Source organism: Dufourea novaeangliae, unplaced genomic scaffold (assembly GCF_001272555.1).
Source record: "Dufourea novaeangliae isolate 0120121106 unplaced genomic scaffold, ASM127255v1 scaffold7, whole genome shotgun sequence".
NCBI lineage: Eukaryota > Metazoa > Arthropoda > Insecta > Hymenoptera > Halictidae > Dufourea > Dufourea novaeangliae.
This window is the reverse complement of record NW_015373896.1, coordinates 335,773-355,972: the sequence shown is the minus strand read 5'-3', so window position 1 is coordinate 355,972 and position 20,200 is coordinate 335,773. Positions and strand designations below refer to the sequence as shown.

Below are 20,200 nucleotides of genomic sequence, written 5' to 3'. Positions count from 1 at the left end.
TTCCTGCCTAGTTTCTTCCGCCGCCGCGCCGTTCCCTTTCTTTTCCCACTGTCTGACTTTTTTCCCTTTGCACCACTTAATCTTCCGACCGATCCAATCCTCGGGCAGCTGCGATCGCAATTTCTGACCGGGGACTTGTGCGCCCGTTGATCGATAATAGTTGCGCGCGTTCAGTGAGGTGAGGCACCTGAGTTCTCACAGTTTTCCGGTAGACGTCTTTTATTTGCCTGTAGCGTCGGAGTCACGACAGCTAATGGTTTCTGTATCGCAGTACGATACAACAGAAAAACTGATGAACAGATATTCAGTTTTTTTAATTGGACTTCTAGGATTAGCGGTACTTCTCAATTAATAAAAATGAACCTCCGTTTAGGATTCTGCTACTACGAAGTAGAATTTATTACTAAGAGCGTTCATTCGAACAAGGCGAGAGACATATATTTTCCGTAACTCGAATTGCAACATTTTGTGTACTCATGTACACGTATTTCTTGAAATTAAGTACCTGCTGTTCAGCAACAATGTTTGCAAAACATAAAACGCCTTCAACGATTGCGAACGAAAAGGTTTGAACGTTTTCCAGCCCAAGTTATAATAATTGCAGCTCGAGTGTCAGTGGTCCGTAATAAACTACAAACTGTTACCGATGCAACATTCCCAAGAAAATTTGCGAGAGTACGACGTCACCGTGTAGATGTAACGCGCAAGATATGTCTCGGCCCATAAGTTTCACAGTTTCTCGTTTCATCCATTTCTTCCCGGGCGTCGATTTTACCCGCGATTCCATAGAAGATTCTCTCCCTGTGCCGATGGAACAGAGGACAAATCAAAGTGGCACAAAGCTCTCGCCAACTAAAGACTTCATCTTTGATGTTACTTCCGCCAAATAAAACGCCGCGTGCGAAACTGTAGAAGTACGTGAAACCATCGCACTCGGGGCAAGAGCGATTCGAGCCAACGGATAGTTTTGATTTTCAATTTTTCGCAATCCTACGACCGGCTCTGGCCGTGACGAGCGGGATGAATGGTTTTAACGGGGGGAGAATCCGAGTCAGATACGCCCGGAAAATTTATATCGCCGCGACTTTCTCCTTGCTGCCCTCCCTCCGTTCAGTTCCACCCTTTGTTACCTCGGTTCCATTTTTTCCAGCAAACCGAGTCCACGGATCGCATCGATTTACAAGATGGAGTAGTACGCTGTAGCAACACCGGATAATGCTGGCCACCGTACTCCGGGCTTTCGGCCGAGCGACCCGGTGCACGATATTTTGCGAGTTCCCGTTATCCGGTAACGAGCACGAGGTATCGTATCGATTTTACATATTCATGTCGGATTATCAATGAGGGCCTACGTTCGTGCCGTGCTGAACCGATCAAAAGTGGCAACCGATTATTATTAATATCTGACGACTCATGCGAACCGTCAGCGATTGAATAATTCATCGATCGTTTCCTAACAATGGTACCGAGGGATCCTTTGACGCATTTCTGTTTCACTAATTGCGAGGCGTTCGACCGACGATATCGATTGTATACCGTAAATTTAGCTCTTCGTTAGAGCGATGCCCAACTTGCGAGACATTGTACAAATCTCTCTGCTCCTACCGATCGTTACTCTAAAGTCTCACCGTCTTCCCCCTATATGTATACATCTTCTTACTATTATAGTGCTACTCTGCCAGATTCACGTTCCTCGACATTTGTCCTTCGTTCCTTTCTACCTTGCCTGGATATTTCCCAGTTTTACGTTTCGTTTTAGTTTTACCAGATCGTATAATTTTATACATTACATAGTTCGTATCATCTTGTAGTAGAGTGTGCGTTAAAGTTTAACAACCGCATCAGTGCTTGTACCTCACACTTTTCATCATCGTCTGCATAGTCGCGACAAAATAAGTAAAGATTCGCGCGAAAATAACAGTTTCTCCCAACAGTGCAGGTTGTAGTTTACATTCTACCAAATTTCGTTCTAAAAACGACTCGAAGGTTCGTCGTGTAAACGAAATGCCTGTTTCGCGAGTTTTCGTAAAATTGGCTGTCGCGAAGGAACGAGGGTAAATCGGTTGGCCAGGTCGCAACTTGGACTAGAAGAACGAAGTTGAGGGGGCAAGCAAACAGCTCGAGGAGTGTACTCTTCCGTTGCTTGACATTCGCAACCGAGCTATCCGATTCGCAATTCAGAGCGGTGCGAGAGCGAGCAGGTCAGCGAGCAGGTCAGCGAGCGGACAGACGAGGGTGGGCCGAAGTATATCGAAGAATTTACGTTCGGCCCGCCCTTATCGCCAGCCTCGTTTCTTCCACCGTTTTATGACATTTCGCGCGTGTACGTAAAACGGATCTGGTCCCGCTATTGGTATCACCACGTGGCTTGCGCCGACAGCTAAAAATAACTCGAACGCACGCTAAACACTCTTCCGCTCGCTCCGGCTGTCTCTGTGTATCATCGTCGCGCGCAATCGATCTGCTCTCTCGACAACCCCGGCAAGACCCCAAGAAACTCACATCAGTCACCTTTCCCTCGGGCGATCTTGAAACGTCCTGCAGCTTTCTCATCTTTTCCCGCGATCGTAAATCGTCGTCTGTGCTGACCAGAAACATTATTTATTATATCTTCCTTCGCATTTTATCGTCCTGTGTTGTTCCACGATAGGCATAGAAACATCAAAGTAATCGTTATTGTCGTTGTTTGCTCGTCGAATCAATCATCGTATTATTAGTAATTATTATTATTCCTTACAGTGAAATTTTACCACATAATCAAGTTATTATAAAATGCCCAAAAATCACGCGTACATAAGTGTAGCTTGTATTGTAATACGCTTCGTATCTTGGTAAATATCACCCACTATCTGTGACACGCTTCTCGTCGTGTGAACGTTTGAGTAAATCGAGCATAAGATCAGGGAACTCGAGTGAGCAAAGTTCCGTTCGTCCAGTATGGAAAACTTGCGAAGAGGAAAACAGTCGAGTTGAGGAGGAACTTTCAACCCCCGAGACTCCCTCAATATCTTTAGAAATCCTATCCCAGAGGCGATGTTACTCAATCGATAATCGCTGCAGAAACAACGCTAATTCAGCTTAACGATCGTCGACGCTTAATTAATCCCCGCAAACGTTTTTCCAAGCCGTCGTTCCCTCGTAACGAGTTTCCAGTTCGCCTTCATTCATCGAATAGGAAAAAAAAGGGGCGTGCAGCCGGCCGGCAAACGGGAAGAAATCAATGCTGGCGTCCCATTGATCGAGAAGGGGGTTCGATCGCGGGACAGGCCGAGGAATCCGCTCGGTTCCCGCTCGTTCGTGACTTCCATGACATCGTCGCGCGCGGCGACCTAGATCACGACGACGTGGCGCGTTTCATGTGGACGAACCCTCCGTGAAAGTTCTCCTCGCCAGGACGGAAGGAAATGGAATAGCATGTGGCGGCAGCCAGCATTGCAGTCTAACGGCATTGATCTCACTTTCTATTTCTCTGTCTTTCCTCGCGCGCTCCTCTTTTTCCCCGCGTACCGCCTCGGCGCGCCACTCAGGCCACCTGAATGACGCGATTCACGCGACCTACAGTTGCGTTACTTACTTGCTACTAGTTTTTCCTTGTCGACTGCGGAAATCGAGACTGGAGTTCGAGACGCGTGTATAAACATGAATAAAGGATAAGCGTAGCAACGTGTAACCAAGCGTATCCACCTTGCATATGAAATTCTATGTATTCCGTGCTCAAGTTCTAGATTCGTAGTCGTTTCGTAACAATAACCAATGTTTTACAAGGAGGTTACAGCGTTACGGGCAACTTTTTTTCCGCATAACCGTCGAAAGTGCAGAGAGTCGAAGGAGCATTCACGAGGGGCATAGAAAAGAAAGAAATGTAAAGTAGACCCTAGATTTTCTTTTTAACTGCTTCGGTATCCAATTATTTCTACTTTCTCTCTCTCTCTCTCTCTCTCTCTCTCCCAACATTATTCGCAGGAAGTTGTGAGTCTATACTCTCCGTGTTACATTGGCAATCTTTTATCAAGCATCCTCCGATCTCCCCCATGTTTCCGGTTCATCTATACTCCACAGGATAACAGGCCTTTTCCGTTTTCTCCATTTCCTCCTCTTGGTTTATGTAAAACTCTCCTCTATTCATGTTGCCCGAGCGAGTTTCGTTTCTCCTTATCTCCGCGTGTGTTTCTTCTGGCATAATTCAAGCCTGTTCATCCCCCTCCTTGGAGGGGGATCTTCCTCTCCGCCCTCCCTGTCGCACCTGTGCGAAGCTCCCGTCGTGTCGCGTCGCAGCCTCCCCACCCCCTTCTCGGCCCACTTCCCCCTCTGACTCTTTTCATCTCGCCGCGGACGCTCCCTGTCGCACCAACTCGACGCAATCAATACATCCCCCTCCGTCGACTCCAGCCACCCCTCCGTCGCCCGAGAGCTACTCTTGATCCTGGCCCACCACCAGGAACTCCCTCCCCGTCCGCAGCGGGTTCTCCTTTCTCGTTTTTCGTTCCCACCACTTCCCGACCCCCTCTCATTCTCTTTCGCTTTCCCCGTTTATTCCTTCGCTCTCCTTTCGAGTGTCCCGCCCTTGCATCTGCATCCTCACCCCCTCTCTATCCTCCTCGTCCGCTTTCCACCATGTCCCAGTCAGCTGATCCACCCACCGCGGCACGCCAGACCACCATAAAGCCAAGGTCAGTGCGTCTTCCAGGAGCGCATGCCGGACCATAGACGAGACTCTACCACTTACGCGAACCGTGTCTACCTTTACGTCTACCATACGTTTTCTGCGACTAACTTGCCAATAATTTCCTTTTCCTTCTTCTTTCCTTTTTTCTTTGCTGGCTATCGTACGTCCAGTTGAGTTAGATGCGTCGGTAAACGTTCCGAGAGTCTGTGGAGAATTTAAATGTTCAAGGAATTTCGAAACAGTTCATTTTACACTATGCGTTGATTACTCGAAGATCACCGAGAAAAAAAAGCCACTTGGACGCAACGTAAGCGAATTATTCTCCAATGAAACCAACTACAGCCGCGGAGATACCGTCGAACCACAGTTATAATATTATCTGCTCCTTCGTTCATAGACGTCTGCGGATTGGCTTTCGCGGTAACCAGAAGTCATCGAAAACATTCATTCCGATCTAAAATTGCAACGTTGTACTCCGTAATTTTTACAAGTCGACTGCCCACAGTACAATCCTGTAAAATGGTCACGGGCATAGGTAAGCATAACCCGAAGTATCCGATAATTGAAGATCCGAAATGCGCATCGAGCAAACTCTTCTAAACGTGGAAGCAGCCAAATTAAAAAGTTTATCGTTACCATCGGCTTGCCTCGTTACAAATTGGCAAAGTTTCGTTGAAATTCAGGTCGGCTACTTTCGTCAATCCCCTTGTTTCCCTATCGGGGTCGGACCATAGACAGGTACCTTACTACTTGCCCTGGGACGCGCTTTTTACAGACCAATACTACTTCGAATCTCAAATTATATCTCCGAGTGTTCTATCGGTTTGTTTCACCGATCCGTTCGGATTTCGTTTTGCGAAACTTGATAGGCTGTTAGACGTACGTGAACATAGTTCTAATCTTTTAAAGTTTAAATAATTCTCGTCGCCGTTGGCGTTCTTTCGAGAAAGTAGAATGTTCTATAACTTGCATTCAAAAATAAAAAGAAACGTTCATTTAAGTGGAAAAAGGGGAAGATTATTGGAACGACTAGATATACTTGCAGACTAAATAACCGAATTAATAAAAATTGACTAATACTTAGCATTTAAAGCAGTCGAGTCGATGCATCAAGGGAATGACGAAGAGTTCGCCCAAGGTCCGGGTTTGTCAACTTGATTCGGACACCGTACGAGATAATTCCGCAAAAGTTTCGGCAGTTCTGATCGCGTGCACACTAGCCATTTGTTAGATCTTTGGACAAACCGAAGTAATTCACACAGTTCACTCGAAAGCGAACGTTTCGCGTAACAACAAACGAATTAATTTTCCGTTACGTATTACAGAAATCACGAAATACTTTGACTCCGCAAGTATTTCCGAGTGGATGCAAGTATCCGTCGCGTTTCAGAGGATTACGTGGGGAAAACCTGAAAGTACCTTTGTTCCTCGACCATGATAAAGACCGGGACAGACCTTGAAAAAAATTTTTCCATAGACGGATGTTATAACGTCCATACGAGGGCTCAGAAAACGCGAAAGATAATTGCGTTCACTTTGTCGTTCAATTACTACGTGGCTTCGTCGTGTTTGAAACGTTTCACCGGCGCCGGTTAATTAATTACAAATTGCTGAAAGAATAATAGAGAAGAATCAAGAACTGTAACTGAACAGGGTTCGGAAAACGTCGAAACCGAATTAATGCAATCTACACTTCCTGAACCACGTCAACGCGATTGTAAATATAATCTCAATCGTTTCGAGTAAGTTGTATACTGAAATACCGAAGAAAGTCCAGACGGATATATCAAAAAAATTGTCGGTTGATGAAATGAAAAAAGCACATCGACTCGTGAATATCACCCTTTTTCCGTGGAACGGGAACTGGAAAGTTTCTCCATGGAGTTTCGTCGAAATCGAAATGAGGTTAACGAGAAGCGACTTTTCCAAAGGATTCTCGGTGGAAGCTGCCACGTGGAGAACGAAGTCGTGCTCCTCTTCTCACGGTTCCGCGGAATTCCGAGTTGAAAGTTAAGACACGCCAATAAATATCCGTGTATGTGGGCCACCGAAATACAATCCGCAACGCGACGTGGAGCTAAGCCAACGACGCGGCTCGCATCCGCAGCCTGGCCGTCCTATTTCAAATTACGCCTTCCTCGGAAGTTTTGATATCGGGACAACAGCGGGACCCCTTTTATCTGCCGACGGTATAATTCGGCCAATTGATGGCCGCCGTTTCCATCCACGACGACACACCGTTTCCCGTTGTCCCCGATAACAGTTCACCGTGCCGTTCAAACCCGATCCGAATCGAGCATTTGTCGAAAAAACTACCACCCGCTCCCGCGACGACCTCTTTCGAGACCGACATCCTTTTGATTTCATTCTGCCATAGTTTGCAATTTCACAGGTCCACGTTTCAAACATTCATAGGAGACATGAAATTCTTGACCAATTTCTTATCGTGTCTTCACTTCTCGCTTTCAGTTTTGTGTATACCATATATGCGATGAAAATGAAGAACAGTTGGCTACGACGGTGATTGAAGCGAATGGATGTCCTAACCGTGACACTGATAAATCACTAGGAAGTGTCAGGAGTGGTAAATACACATGGAAATGCGTTGATACAAGTGATATTTCCCTAGACATTTTTGTTACTCTAGCGTTACAGAAAAGCAGCCAACGTTGGGGTATTTCTGCTTGTTCGTCGGCATAACTAGAGAAAGTAATAAACTTGAAGGAATAAGGTCTACGTCATGACAACACCCGTAGAACAATAATACAAAGTGAATTATCAGATAACTTTCCCAGGTATTATTATTATTATTATTAATGTCTCTCTCACAGACACAATAACCAAGCGTCAAAATAATGAATAAAAATCGAAGTTTGTTTTGTGGAAAATAATACCGTTCCATATCCCAAAAATAGTCGCGAGGTACGGTGGTCAAAGTAAAGCGACAAAAGCTGACATGCGTTCCACGCAACTATAAACCTACGTTGTAAGTACACCCGCAGTTGCGATCCAAGTTGACGGTAACGATCCTAACGATCTCCCGTTGGCGAAGAAATGCGTTCCGCCGGGTTCGAGGAACCGGACCAGGCCCTCGAGACGGACAAAAGCGAGCGGAAAAGTTTGCGCACCCCAGGCGACGACACTATACACGCCACGCCGGTTACGCCGCTCGAGAGCCTCGGGGCCGAGGTATTAAACTCATCGTGACAAAGCCTCGCCATCAAGGAGACCTCGCGTCAAAGAAGACAATGGAAGGCGTACCGTGGGTACTCTCAATGATTGATCTTACTAAGTGCTTCTTTTGCCACAGAGGGCGCGCGGAAGATCCCACATTCGGAGCAACAAGAGATTAAACGAGTCGAGATATCAGGTGCAACCTGTTAAAACAACGTTACCCTCGAAACTTTCGCCCCCCCACCCCTAATCTCACGAGAAACCTTTGGCAGATGACACTGTGCCTTTACTTCTACTGGACATCTTCAACCAGATTATCTGCTATAAAACTGTATGTAGATTGTGCCTGATGAACTGTGTAGTCACTTGAATCGTTCGCTACGTGATACCGATAAAGCACTTCAAACATCCCTATTAAAGTTGATTTGCGCCATGTTGAACGCGACAAAAATTTAACGGTCGCGAAGACGGAATAATTCAGTCGCGAATTTACTATTCAAAGCTCCGAGTGTTGCTGCCGCGGGTCGGTGGTTCCCCCCTTCGAAATGCTCCCCGAATTAATGTTGCAATAGCCCGGCTGGTGCTCGCCGTCTAATGGAAACCTTCTAGCGGGCGAATTGGAAATCTATTATTGGCCGCGTCTCGCAAATTACATTTGTCGATAATCATGCGTTAGCCCGCGAATTGACTTTCCCGAATATATATTCGATGTTGCCGATTGCCTCTCGGTGAACTGGCTGTCGCGCAGGCATTCGTAACATCTCGCGACGACCGCCTCTATTATTGGCCAGTCCGAAACCCCTGTGATTAAGGTCCCGCTTCAAAAGTAACGCGAATCCTATCGGTCGAGTTGTATATGAAAATCCGTTTCTCCATCGAATAGAGGGCAGACGTTACTTTCGTACGAAAAGAAGTCAACGAATTGAAGAGCAAAGAATATTATAGTTGGGCTTGCTCGCGACTGTACAAGTACCAGGACGCTTCCATACACTGCAAAAGTATGTCTCTGCAGAGTCACTTTTATCTTTTCATGTCGCATAGCAACCACCGATTCAACTCTAGCGGAACTCGGGACCTTAAACCATACACGTAGTTTTGACTTTTTGTTGATTTATTGGATTTATTTTACGGTTCAAACGTGTCTTAATGCTTATGGACAGGAGTGTATAGAGAAATCAGTTCGATCGGATCGTCCCGTCGAATATAAGCTATTCCTCTAATAGAGACACAATAATTTTATTGCCACGATAGAATTTTTGTTTCAGCTGTGAAGCTTCTTGGTAAAAGGTACGAGATTGTTGTATTTAGTTCGCGAAAGAACGCAGGAACGCTCGGTTTCAGTTCGCAATTTATCATCGGATAAACTGTGCATGGACTTTTGCACTTAAGTTTTATTGGGCGTAGTTACGTTTTACGAGAAACCCATCGGAAGAATCGTGGAACTTCTATTTGAACGCTCCTAGGTGTATACACAATCGTAAATCCAAATGGGCGAGCGTTTCAGCGGTGCTACTATGTTGCCCGCGAACCAAACTTTCAGTATCTGTCAAGCAGATGACTCTAAAAATAAGCCTGCATTCGGGGCTGTGCCGTCAAGGACGTTGTGCAGTTGTTGCTTGAAAACGTTCATTCACCCAACGATTTCGATTTGCAGAAGGATAGACAATTTTCCGACTTTCTTGAACATGTCACCGTCTCCATCCGATGCCTTCATTTTGCATGAAAACACGAGACCCAATCTGTCGGAAATGATCAGTATACATATATGTATGTATTCTCGCTTGTTTCCCATTGATAAATTTATCATTTATTTGTATTATTAATATTCGTATCATTCATTCAAAGTGTATAGAATAAATCAGATGTTTCCCTCTATGACTGATCTTGTCTACGTAGTTAGTTTTCAACAAAGTAACATGAGATAATCAACCGATTCATCAACAGAACGAACTATAAGATTGAAGTGGACATTTCGATCCAACTATTGAATTTAAAGAAGAATTTTAATTAAAAATCAAGATTCCAAAAGCTGGATCAAAATTCTGAGCACCCTAAACCTCCTGTCATACGTTAACCTGCCAAAGCTATCCACGCATAATTACCTCTAGACCTGTGTCGCATCAGACACAGCGACGAGCATAATGCACACATGATCGGTGGGGCTGTAGATCGTAAAGGACACGCGGCTGAAAGGGAGGTTGTAGGCAGGGTAAGGGGTTCTCTTGATGCTCTTACGCGAGTCCTGGCCGTTATGTAAAGGAAATAAGGTTATGGATTGAGGGAGGCTCGAAAGAACGAGAGAGACGGAACGGCGAACTAGAAAAAAGAGTAGGAGAGATAGATAGAGATAGAGAGAGAAAGAGAGAGGTGTGAAGAGAAGGGAGATGGAGAGTGGCGAGAGAGCGGTATGGTGTGTGCGTCATGTCGGATCCATTCACCGGCTTCGGTGAAGATGGGGCGAATCGGGTCGTGGGCATAGTTATCTAGGTCAGCTTCTCTGCTTCTCATGGCCTCGATGGGAGTGGTTAACTCTGGTTACCCCGTGAATGTAGCGCGAGGCATCAATGAAACGTCCAGAATGACCCTGATCCGACGAATTGCCAGTAACAAGCCCGCAACGCGAGTCGATATGCCTAGCGAATTCGGTGCCACACTGGCAAGCATCGAGCCACCCTAATACCTGCCTACCTACCACCTCTCTCTTTTTATTCCTCGTCCTCCGTTTCACCGAGTACGATAACGCGTTATTCTTTCCAAGGAAGCTTGCCCCGAATCTCTGGAATTTTCTGAATTGCGAATCACTATAATAATACACGTCCCCATTCGCGGTACCTCTGACGCTGACAATTCTGGAGACAGATCTTCGATATATCGTACATAGCTTTTGGGGGAGAATCTTTCGTTGAACCTGGCCAATACAGATCGCTGCTAAAGGCAAGGTACGCTGACGAGCTGTTTACTCAAGTGAAACACTGAATTAAAGCACGTTCCTTCGAGTTATATGTATGATCAAAGAGACTGTAATTCCCGAACTAGAATCAGCACTAAAAGCTGAGGCAGCTCTAGTCTGTGTTTTCAAGTGGAATCAGGTTTAAACGTAACACTATTCGCGTAAACAACGCTAGGAAACTGAAATTCGCCAGAAGACACAAATTACTCGAATATGTGTAACTTGCGTTCGCGCATAGAGATTTCTCGGTCTTTCTGCGTCGCGAATAATCGGGGATCTCTCGTAACGGCGTTACGATTAAGCCAGTTGATCGCCTTACCCGATTCAACGGTCGATCACGCGAACGAATCACGCGTCAAAGTGTCCCAAGGGGATTCGGCCCGTTGAAATACGACCGCGGATGCCTGAGAGACATTCTGTCCAGCGGGATAGCGTCTCGTATCGTTCACGATGTCCGATCCTCGCTGGAAAAAATGGAATTCTTCGACGCGGCGTCGAAAAAGAAAAATATACGATTTTTCGACAAACGGCACAGTCTCGCCGGTTTCTGGTTCCCTGAGACTGTTCGGGTTTCTCCGGTCCTTGTCGCGAGAAAAAGAAAATGGGAAATCAAGAACGGTTACTTCAGCAAAGCTTTCGAGCTTTTCAGCTGTCGAGCGTTAAAAAGCGGGGAAAGTCGATTCCCGATTCGAGAACCCTTAGCCGATTACTTAGAGAGCGCGACGCAGAGCCGCATTATCCGTCAAGTTATTTAGGCTTTAACCTAGTGACCTAGCTGTTTGCCGAGGTTTCGGATCAAGATTAAGGTAACTAAACGCGGGATGTCCGCTGGCTAGGCAATGAAATTGCAATAAATATCGAACAAAACGTACGGAACGAGCGTTCCAAATTGCGAATCGACGATTCACTGAAAGCTCTCCATCGAACTCCACATGAATTCAGAACAACTTCTCGGACCATTTGTCGTAGTGACGCGCAACAGATTTCATTGATTTCTGTACACTAATATTGAAAAATTCAAAGCTGCGTACGAACATTAAAGCTACGGTATACTTTGAAAATCGACTCGTTACAATTTTAACGACCTCTAGATTATCTTTCAGTGGCGAATAGGCAGAGAAATTTATATGTTGGTTCGTTTCGTGGTCCGGCGAATCCTATTGTTTCCCGGTTTCGAATCTGCATCAGACCCACGTGGCTGCACGATCGATCAGAAGCCGTTCAAACAAACTCGTTCCAGCTCCTCAGAACGGCCACTAATTATAGCGATGCGCACCAACGAGCATTTTTGCTCTCATCCTCCGAGAATAACCGTCTCCCGATGACTCGCCGATGAGAGCGCGCGCAGCACTTTCCCAGATCCGATCCGATCCGATCCGATTTGCAAACGAGAAGAAGCGAGCGAAGAAAGGAGAAAAGCGTGGCTAAGAATAACGACATCGCACTGAATTGCCGCTTTTCATCGCATTGTCGCTCGGCGATGAATCGACTCTTTCGTCGTAAGTACCTCGAACACGGGCTATGCAACCAGAACGCACAAACACCACACCGCTACGCGTTAACTATGATACGTGCTTGAACACATGGTTTCCGGTACGGCGCGGCGCGATTCTTTCAAGAATCAAGACTATCGTAGAATCTTTATGTATAGAAATCATGGGTTAATGAAAGTTTCGCTCCCAATGTTTACACTACGAGCTACAGTCAGCCCGTGTGACACGAAATTGGTTACACCCGAAGTATTATAATTTCTCGGTAGAAATGATTTCACTCGGCACAGGTTCATTCCATATTTTACGCGATACACCATTCAGCGATCGTTTCCGCGATCCGCAATAAATAAATCGAGCGGTACAATTGTCTTACCATGATAAATAAGAACAGCCGTTCCTGCCGAAAACAAGTAGGCATTGATAGCATACAGTCAGCTTTGCCGGACGCCTACAGCAGCAAAGCGCCATTTGACTAGCAGTGTAAAAAAAAAAGGGGGTGCATGTTCGAAGCATGCAGACGGTTTCGCGACCGATAATCGTTCTCTCGTACGGTGTTACACGCCACGAAGTTAACTCACGACAGAAGAACACCTTCGATAAACCGTTCGACGTATTCCGCGTAACACCGTGTCCGAGCAAGAGAAAGCGGTAACCGTTTGCTAACTTATGTGTTTAGCTTCACTGAAAAGCGTTGTTTCATCCTCGATTATCACCGTTCTCTCACAAAATATTCACATTCGCTGCATTTTTCTGATTTATTTGTTCTTTTATCGTTGCATTCTCTAGCTACTCTTCCATTCTCACCCCATCTTGTACGGTCCGAGCGGCCGACACCTTGCACCGTCAGCAAACCCACATGGTACTCGCAGACGGCATTTTTATTTATCAGGCATGAACCGTAAACGGGCTGTGCGAGCAACTGCCGCCGCGTTGGCCTCGCTTCGCTCCGCCTAGCCTCGCCTAGCTTCGCCTCGCTAACGGCCGTCGCGGCGGCATGGCAGTCCACCCTCGTGACGCGCGAGAACGTGCAACGTGCCAGCGGCCCGAGACCGAAGAGCGGAGAGCGGAGAGAGGTTTCAACTGCCTATCGGAATGACGCTCGGTTGAAATTCACTGCCGTAAACAAAAGGCGTGCGCGCTCGTTCGCGCGCCCTGCATATCCCGCCGCCTCGCGTCGAGGGATGATAACGCCGCCGGGGTGGATTATTAGATGGCGCCAGCCACCGGAATCCTCGCTACCCTTATCGACTCCATTGCGCCACCGACTCCGCTAACACAGAGCCAAGGAGACCGTTTTCGGGGGTGAACGTGTGCGGGGACCCGAAAATATTCTGCACCGTGCTGCCCTGCCAAACAGGTCGACCAGACATTGGGGTCGATTTTCGCGAAGCCGGAAACCGTTTCAGGGTCACGTTAGAACGAAAATATATAATGCGGAATGAGCAGTCCCGGGGCCGCATTCTCACCAAACGAATCGATTTCGCCCGGACGTTCCTCGGTTCTTCAACGATTTCTCGTCGCAGCCGATTGGAAGGAGCGTATGGCACACGTTGCTCTTTTCGAAATTCAGGAACGAGCGAGCTTCGTTTTGTGCGAAGCGAGGGCGTTGCATGACATTTTCCTGACCCATTGATCAAGGGTGTGTTACGACTACAGTTGTCTCGTGGAATCGTAAGATATTTACAGTGACACTTTAAGGTCGTCGATGTCACATCATTTTCTGTGTTCCAAATTCTGGATACGTTCAACTGGTCCCAGGGTACGTTACACGATTATAGAATGAATATTTTCCAATTGTACAATCTATGAATCAACAACAAGAGATCCAGCATCTAAACTTTAAAACAAGTCTTGAGACCAATGAAAATATTCTTTCACTTATCTGCCTAAAACCCCTGTTTCAAATGACATTCTACCTTCGATATTTCTCATTCAAGGGTTAACGTTACATGTCGATGACAAACTCCACATTTATCGTCGATTAACTGCATCATTTTTTAAATTATCCTCTGTCCTATGTCGTCATTCTGGACAACTACCCTGTAATATATTTTAAAAAACCTGGGAAGAAAGAATGTTGGCGACAGAGACGAATGCGGCACGCGTGTCCTGATTTCATGCCAATCGAAAAATTGCTCCGAAAAACTCGCCACGGAGAAAATTGATCGGACTTGGTAGGTATAGTTTGAAGCTTGTCGCCCCACTAGACCCGCGTCCATCGCTATCGTGCAAGTAGGTTAAACAGAAACTTGGAAGGTTGCTCCGCAAAACGTCGAAACCGCGAACAAACTTGACCCTATAAAAGTGTCCGCGGTCTAGAGTTTCCCCGTTCGTAGGAAATCGTGGCTCGCGCTGAACTCGTTTGTCCACGGTACGTTAAAAAGCCACGTAACCGTGGTCTGATTAACAGAGTTGTTCCACGAACCGTAACACCATTAACCCCTATCGGTCTGGAAAAATGCGAACGCATACCGCGTAGTAATGGAACACTGCTCTAACGGAGTGCGCGTTCACGAGCTAACAGAGTGATCGTGTTATCGGCTGTGGCTACGAACCCTCCGCCCGAAGAAAACCTCGCCAGAGGTTGAGTCGAAATAAAACGGGAGGGAAGGTTACGAGGGTAGAGTTCGGTGTTCCTCGTAACTACTCGACTCTAGAGACTCTGGGGGAAGAGCTCATCTTCCCCCGTTTACTTCTTCTCGAAAAGTTACCCCCTTGCGGGCTTTCAGCTATCTATACAACTCTATACCTATACAGGTTGTTCTATTTATCCGTCAGGTGGTCGTCTAAAATGTCTACGGTATCTTCGACGCTATAAGTGAATGTATACAACATTTAATAGAAAATATAAGTTAACTGTACAACACTTTAACTCGTTCAAACCTTGCAACACCCTACACCTATGTAGTCTATATGTATGTGTCCCCTTTAAGAGCAATTTTCTGGAAACGGCATCTTCTGTAGAATGCAATTTTCGCAAGGTTCTACTTGCGGATCCTCCACGGGAGACTCGAAGACGCCAAGATCTATTTCCGATTGATCGTCGTGAATCGCGCAGTTGGGGCGACGCGGCGCCTGGCCGCAACGTATTCCCGGACAATCCCTTGAAATTCGTGAAAGAAAATTCGATAAAGGAGAAAACAAGCGGACGTGATCTAATCGGGAATGGGAATGGCAATGTTCTCGCGACCAAGAGGCCGAATGTACTTGGTCGTTGTACGACCGGGTTAGTCTTCGATAGACAAGTTAATAATCGCGCTATATTTTCCCATGCAGCTTTAGGGGGACCGGGGCGAATGGATAGGAGACGGGTTTCGTCTCGCTTTTGTTCAGCTCCGATGGATAATTGTGGTGAATGGGCAGTTCCGTCGACGTGTCCGACGCGATATTTTGCATTCTGGAGGTGTTCCCACGGCAACCACGGAAATTGCTTCTTTCTCCTGCGCCACGAACAACTCGATAGAATTGACCTTTGATCCAATTTGCGTTCCCCGGGACAAGGACAGAAATTGCGAGCGTTGTTCCACGGCTCGGGACAGTTGAATCGGGGACCCGTTTCGTCGGTTTTCAAAGTGCAAGCTGCACTCGTAATATATGCAATAAGAAGAGCTGACCGAACGGCTGTAGTTTACGAGGTAAGGTTAAATTAATATCGCTTTACGCCTGCAGATTTTATGGCGGTGAACGTGTGGCTCTCCTTTTACGAGGGACTCCGGAATGAATCGCCCCGTAAATAATACCTGCCTCCTGCCGCCTTTCAGCGAGAGGCTGCGATCTACGAAAACTAGCAGTTACGGCGTCGGTCCGCTAATGATGGATAAACAAAAATTCGTCCCGTGGAATAATACTTGCAGAGCCTAGTATGCGCTACTGTTTCGTAAAGTCCGGTCCATAGTCTAGGTACTTGGAAATAGTGTTTCAGAATAGTTGGATTAAATTAACATGCGATATAAAGCCATAGTATGCGCTTTAAAATAATACATACATCGGAACGCTATCGCTCGAAGTACAGTATATGTATACTGGAACATGTTGTGTTGGAACGGTGCATCGTAATGCACAAAGCAGGCTTAGAAATATATCTTCGTAGATTAGACTACAACTAGCCAATACATGGTCCTACTGTGTAGAATGTAACTGCTTTCGTACTGCTAAATAACAATGTCACCAATACAGCGTATACCTTACATACACATGTACCTTTCGCGAAATTTTCACGGGTACAAGTAGTTTTTGATGTATCGGAAAGTGTTCGGTATGGAAAATAAAAGTCCCACGCGATCGAAACAGATAAATTCGAACGGACATTTCATTCAGCTTAGCTGGTTAGAGCAATAATGTGTTCTAAAAAAGTTGATGGAAACTAGGATATCAAATTATTCGCAATAAAATTTTACTCTTCGGTATAGGTATGGGTACCTACGCTCTTTTCTTAATCCGTATGAGAAATTCGTTATCCTAGCGGTATTCTTTGATGCCCCGAACCAGGACTCGTTAACCATTCGCAGGTACGTTGCTCGAGCTTGAAGACAGACCAGAAAAATCGATGGGTTCATTAGCCGAGCGCTTCCGCGAGTTCCTCCTCCCTTTGTTCCTATTTTTGCGCTTGTAGTCGCTTACCCGCGTGGTGCAGCCGGAGGGGTTAACGATGCACGCATTCATACGTGACGCGTATTCACCGCGCCACGATGCCAGGAAGCCAGAAAGGCAGGAAAGCCCGTGGGAAAAGGCGCGAATGCGGGTAGGGTGGACGCGCGCGCGCGGAAAATGTGTCGCGAATTCTGACTCGCGGCTCGGATCGATCAGGGCGCCCCGCTCGGACGCGGTCGATGCTCACAATGCGGACCACCATCGCTGACAATTTCCAACCACCGGTATACACCACCTTTTCTCAGACTTTTTTTTCGATTTAATCGTGCACGTGACCTAACCCAGACCGTCCGTACAGTTTAGTTAAAAACTATTCGGTGGTACAAGTTGCGCCGCAAACAATGCTCACGGCTTTCAAACACAAATCCACATACCGTATGTACTAGGAGCAGTTGAGCTACAGTTTCCAATTAAATTTCTTTAATGGTTTAGTGTAACTTTAGTGAAATTTTAAAGTCCTTAAATTAGATGACGGCTATTCTGATCGTGAACCGAAGGATTCCAAACGATAGAATCGTCTATGTAATCGCCAGAAAGAGAACTTTATCCCTAGCTTTTATTTCCGGTTCAATAAGTGGTGTCATCTATCTTGTAGGCGCATTCGGAAAGACGCGATAGATAATCTGGGACTTTTAACTTTTTCGGTGGATAAGAAAGTCGAATCAGACACGAGTCTTCAGTCTTCCAAGGTGATTTAAAAGCGATCAAGATTGGAGACTCTAGATGCACCGGAACGAAAGCATTTTCCACAAGTGATGCAAACTGCTCCTGTCAATGAATATTTATTGTTTCGTATTATCGATTACACGGCTGTGTTTTAAATGGAAGCCACGGGCTGACATTTTACGGAGTTCCCAGGCATGGGATTACTCCGTTTAACCGAGTTTTCTGAAAGCTTCGTCGCAAGCGTTATACTTGTACTCCATTCTATCCAATTTCCTTCGCTAATAGGAAAAATTTTTATCTCCTGCACCGTGTCACTGGAACAATTGTTGCGAAATATCATTATCGGTGTTTGCTAAACACGAAATTTCTTTCGCGCGATGATTATGTTGACACAATTACCGGTAGAGTAGTTCTCTTCGGAATAGAAAACATCGATAATCGGCATCTCCTAACCAACTATGAAACTCCTCGACTATGAAAACTAGATATTTTTGTTAAAAGTGTTTAGTTTAGAAATAATCGATTAATCTGTAGAAGGGCGACGCGTATACAAAGGTTAAAGTTTCCATTTGAACTGACACTATATGTATACATATACATATATGTATATGCATGTGGGATCGGGACCTCGATACCTACCAAAAGAAGCAATAACATCAATGGAAAATAAGAGGAAGGGCTCAGTGGAGAAGCGTGTAGAGTTGTAGAGTCTCGGCTTTCATCGCCGGGGGTCGTGGGTTCGAATCCCGATTGGGCTCTCATTTTTTCCAACGCTCCTACATGTATGTACCTTAGTCTTTATGCACATTTCAATTACAAATGTCGGTGGCTTTTCAATGGGTCGCTCGTTAATAGGAGAGAATACGTATTTCGGTATAATTTGTAATATTTCAATTAATATTTCGAGCGAATTGAAAATCCACGCGGTATAGGTCACTCGCTTATTTCCGAGACGGATCGATGAACGCCCAGTCACATGGGAATCACCATGAACCGCGCGCGCGTCCATGTTGCCAGGCTGTCTACAACCGCTCATCGTATTTTACCATTTACGCGTGCCTGTACGCGCGCGTCGTGTCGCGTCACGCGGTAGCGATGAAAATAACCGTTGTCCCAGAACCAGTATAAAATCGAGAATCTTGAATCAGAAGTTTCGGAAAAATTCTTGTAAATACCGATTGATGAACCGATGTGAATTTCATCCGAAATGTTTTTCAATTCGTTCAAATTAATAACTGTCCTTATCGTCTTCTTCGTATTCAAGCTAGAAGATATACAATTACAGAGACACTAATGGCGGTCACACTGTTTTCTAAAAATGTATCTTTACCAAATTTCAACTATAAATCCGAAATCAATACCGGCATAGTATAGATCCATGAAACAGACACAGATTTAACAGCGACAAACATGACGCGTGCGAAGTCATACGCGATGAGTTCGTCGAAACAGCTTCCAAATTACAAAACTACGCGAGACCCCTCTGTCTTTCGAGAAAATAGTTACGTTACCAGGTGAGAGATCTCGTCGAAGGTGACTGCCAAAGGAGAAAAGGAGCCTCTTCCTCTTCGAGATGAGTCGAGGGGGTGCCAACTGATAATAACAAGGTCGCACTTTAATTGGCATCTCCAACCGGCTCGAAAATGCTAATTGCCAATTTGCCACGGGAACAATCCCTCGGTTGGCCATATTCTGGGAAAAGAAACGAACAAATTCGAAGGGGCCAGAGAATCCGGTCTCGCCAACCGGAATCGTTAACGAATACAGTGGATCCCTGCACCCTCCGGTGCCTTATTCAATTAAATCCGATATTTTCGCTTCGATACGAATACAAACGAACTTCCTCGGTGTTTCATAAATATCGGTACGGATTAATTGGAAAGAAACCGACCGGTCCACTTGGAGAGACGATCGCATCGGGTTGATTCGAGCAAATATCGCGAGCGTCTTTATCGTAAGTAAGAAAGAATGACCATGCGAAGACCAGAAGTTTCCCCGAAATTTCTCTACAGCTGCATCCAATTGTTGGGCATTTCCAGCGTATCCCTGTGTCTATGAAACACGAATATCAGAGGCGGTCGGTAAAGTTGAGCTTCTGGCAGATTGCTACACCGTATTCAGAGATGCCGCTCCGACAAGCCAGGCCGTCGCGACGCCGCGCCGACGCCGCTGCCAACCGTTCCCGAGCATTTTACACGAGAAAACCATTCGCGTGTCTGTCGGATTAACGCGCGATCGAACGAACTTGTTTCCCCAGATTTCCTACGCTCGCTCGGGAGCAACAACAGGGTAGGTACACGCTGCAAACATCGACGATCGTCTGGCAATTTCGCGCGCTCGAAAATCGACCCATACGCTGCACTCTGCCTGCCCTGCTCCTAGGCGCGTCAAACTTTTCGACGAAACTGTCGATTCGGTGATAAAACTGTGACGGATCTTGCATGCCACACGCGATGATTCGATAAACGAACGCAAAAGGAATTGTAACGATCGAAGGCCATTACAAAAAGAAATCCCCGTAACGATTGTCATCGGTAAAGTAATTAGGACGAAGCTAAGGACCACCAGAACCGATTAATTACCCCGTGTCCCGATCGCAGC

At 46.0% G+C, this 20,200-nt stretch overlaps 1 protein-coding gene across 3 annotated transcripts in view; it reads right to left on the bottom strand.

The window, feature by feature from the left end:
- The window catches only part of LOC107192054 (potassium voltage-gated channel protein Shaker), a 107,316-nt gene that overhangs the window by 32,743 nt on the left and 54,373 nt on the right, over positions 1-20,200 (bottom strand). Inside the window, exon 2 of one of the 3 annotated variants that reach the window (XM_015581255.1) lies at positions 13,938-13,943. The exons of the other annotated variants lie outside the window; for them this stretch is intronic. Within the exon in view, the coding sequence (XP_015436741.1) occupies positions 13,938-13,943 (6 nt within the window). The remainder of the gene's footprint in view (positions 1-13,937; positions 13,944-20,200) is intronic. 3 annotated transcript variants of the gene reach the window in all.